Source organism: Limulus polyphemus, unplaced genomic scaffold (assembly GCF_000517525.1).
Source record: "Limulus polyphemus unplaced genomic scaffold, Limulus_polyphemus-2.1.2 Scaffold6860, whole genome shotgun sequence".
NCBI classification, from domain to species: domain Eukaryota; kingdom Metazoa; phylum Arthropoda; class Merostomata; order Xiphosura; family Limulidae; genus Limulus; species Limulus polyphemus.
The window spans coordinates 4,714-7,018 of NW_013672470.1; the positions used below are offsets into that span (position 1 = coordinate 4,714).

Below are 2,305 nucleotides of genomic sequence, written 5' to 3' on the forward strand. Positions count from 1 at the left end.
TAATGGCTCACAATTGTAAGAGTTACCTCTTTCTTGTATCATTTGGACGTCACCTTCAACAACTGAAGTTCTATTATATATATTTTTTCAAAGTCTTATTTAAGTTTCACTAAAATATCCCACTCCGGACACCAAATGTTATAACATCGTTCTTTCGTCGATAGGTTCTTTTAAATTATATGGGACCCCCAGTGGCACAGCGGTATGTCTGCGGATTTACAATGCTAGAAACCGGGTTTCGATACCCGTGGTGGGCAGAGCACAGATAGCCCAATGTGTAGCTTTGTGGTTAATTTCAAAACAAACAAACAAATTATATGATGAAAATAACTCAACTTCAGTCCAGGTAATAATAATGAATTACTTTATTGCTTCTCTTAACGTTTTTACAAACTTGAACACTTGTACACTACAGTAAATTGATGTAAGTCTACGTTACAAATGACGTTAAATAAAAACAAATCAACTTACATGTACAAAGCAATCGCGGTAACTAACACACTGACTGGCCCATGAACTACTTATTTTGAAGTCACTCTACATACTTCACAATTATGTTGTATTTATAATCTAGCTTAGAATATACTAGAAAAAACCCATAAATCTTGAAAGCATATTCTTTTAACTTTCTAGGCGTTTTACTCTCTCTAGCTAACAAACAAATTACAGCATTAAAATATAGCTTATAATAATACCAATAATCACAATGTTATGCTCAATGATATGGTCAACTACTTTTGTTCTATAAAACACATAAGGTTTTCAATATCAAATATTTACAAAAAGATATGTGGCTTCCTTTACAAATTCAAATACTGTTTTTTAGTTAAAAAATACAGTTGCAATAAAATTCTATAATACTTTGTATATACATTTTAACATTTAAAAATATTTACAGGCAGTTATGAAATGTGTTTTTTATCATTACTATTTAAAATCGGACTGATCGTAATTTATCAGAGAAACTTTAAATGGGCTTTACCTAACCCAGCGAGCTGGAAAAATGGGTAAACCGAAATCTAAAAAAAATAATTCTATGATAGAGCAAGAGAAAGAACAAAGGTGATTTTATATTTAAGAATGCACTAATGATAATGTAGCTTTATTATGTTGGTTATCGTTTTTCATGATATTGCAGTGTTATGATTTTTATTATAGATCCTTGTACAGGCCATGTTCGAAAGTACGCACTCACAATTGCAGTTGTAACGTTATGATTATGTCGTTACGTATTTCCGATGTGAGGCCAAAGTTATTACATGGTTTTTGCAAATCAGTCAATAACCTTGTCAGCTTATGTATGATTAAATTCCATGCAATAACATTTATCAGCTCAGCTGTTTGATATTCTGAAAATAGAACTACTTTGTTGATCATTAATTGATTGTTTAGTGTAGATAGTAACAACAGAGCCTTCCATTTCAAACCAAAGTTCATAACATTTTACACTTACGTCAATTCTACTTTAAATTTTAATCTGTAAAGCATATTTCAAAGTTAAAGACTTGTAACACTAACAGCTCAATTATGCAATATTTTTGAAGCATAACCTCAAAGAAACTATTTGGTTGCCTCTAAGTCTAGGATGTCAGAAATTTGACCTTGTCAAGCTAGGGCTCAAAAGTCGGGTTACTTAATAATATATTAAATGTCATTACTTGTTAATTTCATTTTTATTATTATACTTCAATTATAGAGAATGTTTTACATTGCTATTTTCATATATATATATATTTAGGACTAAATCTCACGGGATAGTACCGGAATTACAGCCAAAAATATCATTAACACTAAGGGTACACCACTGACAAAATAATGCATTTTAATCGCTATAAGTAGAAATGTAAGGAAAGTATATTTAATTAGCTATACTACTTACCAGGTTGATTATTAGTTTTGCTCTAATTACATAGCTTGCTGTGATTGAAAGTTGATATTAGTCATAAATCACTTGTCAACCAATAGCAGTAATAAAGACAATGGAATAAAAGACAAAGAAAATTACACAAATATGTAAAAAAGTAAAAAAAATATATAGAGACTATATACACTATATAAAAATATATAGTGTACAAAACAAACAAATTATAAGTAAGGATAAACAGAACAGTAGGGTTTAATAGCAAGTGTTGAATAATAATTGGAAGCCAGTGATTAGAAAATTGTATTAATTCAGATGGTTTACATGGTTTCAATAATTGGCTTAGCTGTTATTGATACTGTTTTCCAAAATACTTTTTTGACTTTTTTTTTACCTGTTTGTGTAATTTTCTTTGTCTTTTTTTTTTTTCCATTGTCTTTATTA

General features: G+C 29.5%; 1 protein-coding gene across 2 annotated transcripts in view; it reads left to right on the plus strand.

Annotated features, from left to right (window-relative positions):
• The first annotated feature begins 963 nt into the window (after positions 1–963).
• LOC106474134 (histone deacetylase 11-like) overlaps positions 964–2,305 on the plus strand; it is a 34,928-nt gene continuing 33,586 nt past the window's right edge. Inside the window, exon 1 of one of the 2 annotated variants that reach the window (XM_013934825.2) lies at positions 964–1,062. In XM_013934825.2, the coding sequence (XP_013790279.1) occupies positions 1,004–1,062 (59 nt within the window). In that variant the 5' untranslated portion in view covers positions 964–1,003. The remainder of the gene's footprint in view (positions 1,063–2,305) is intronic. The other variant, XM_022402496.1, reaches the window with a different exon arrangement.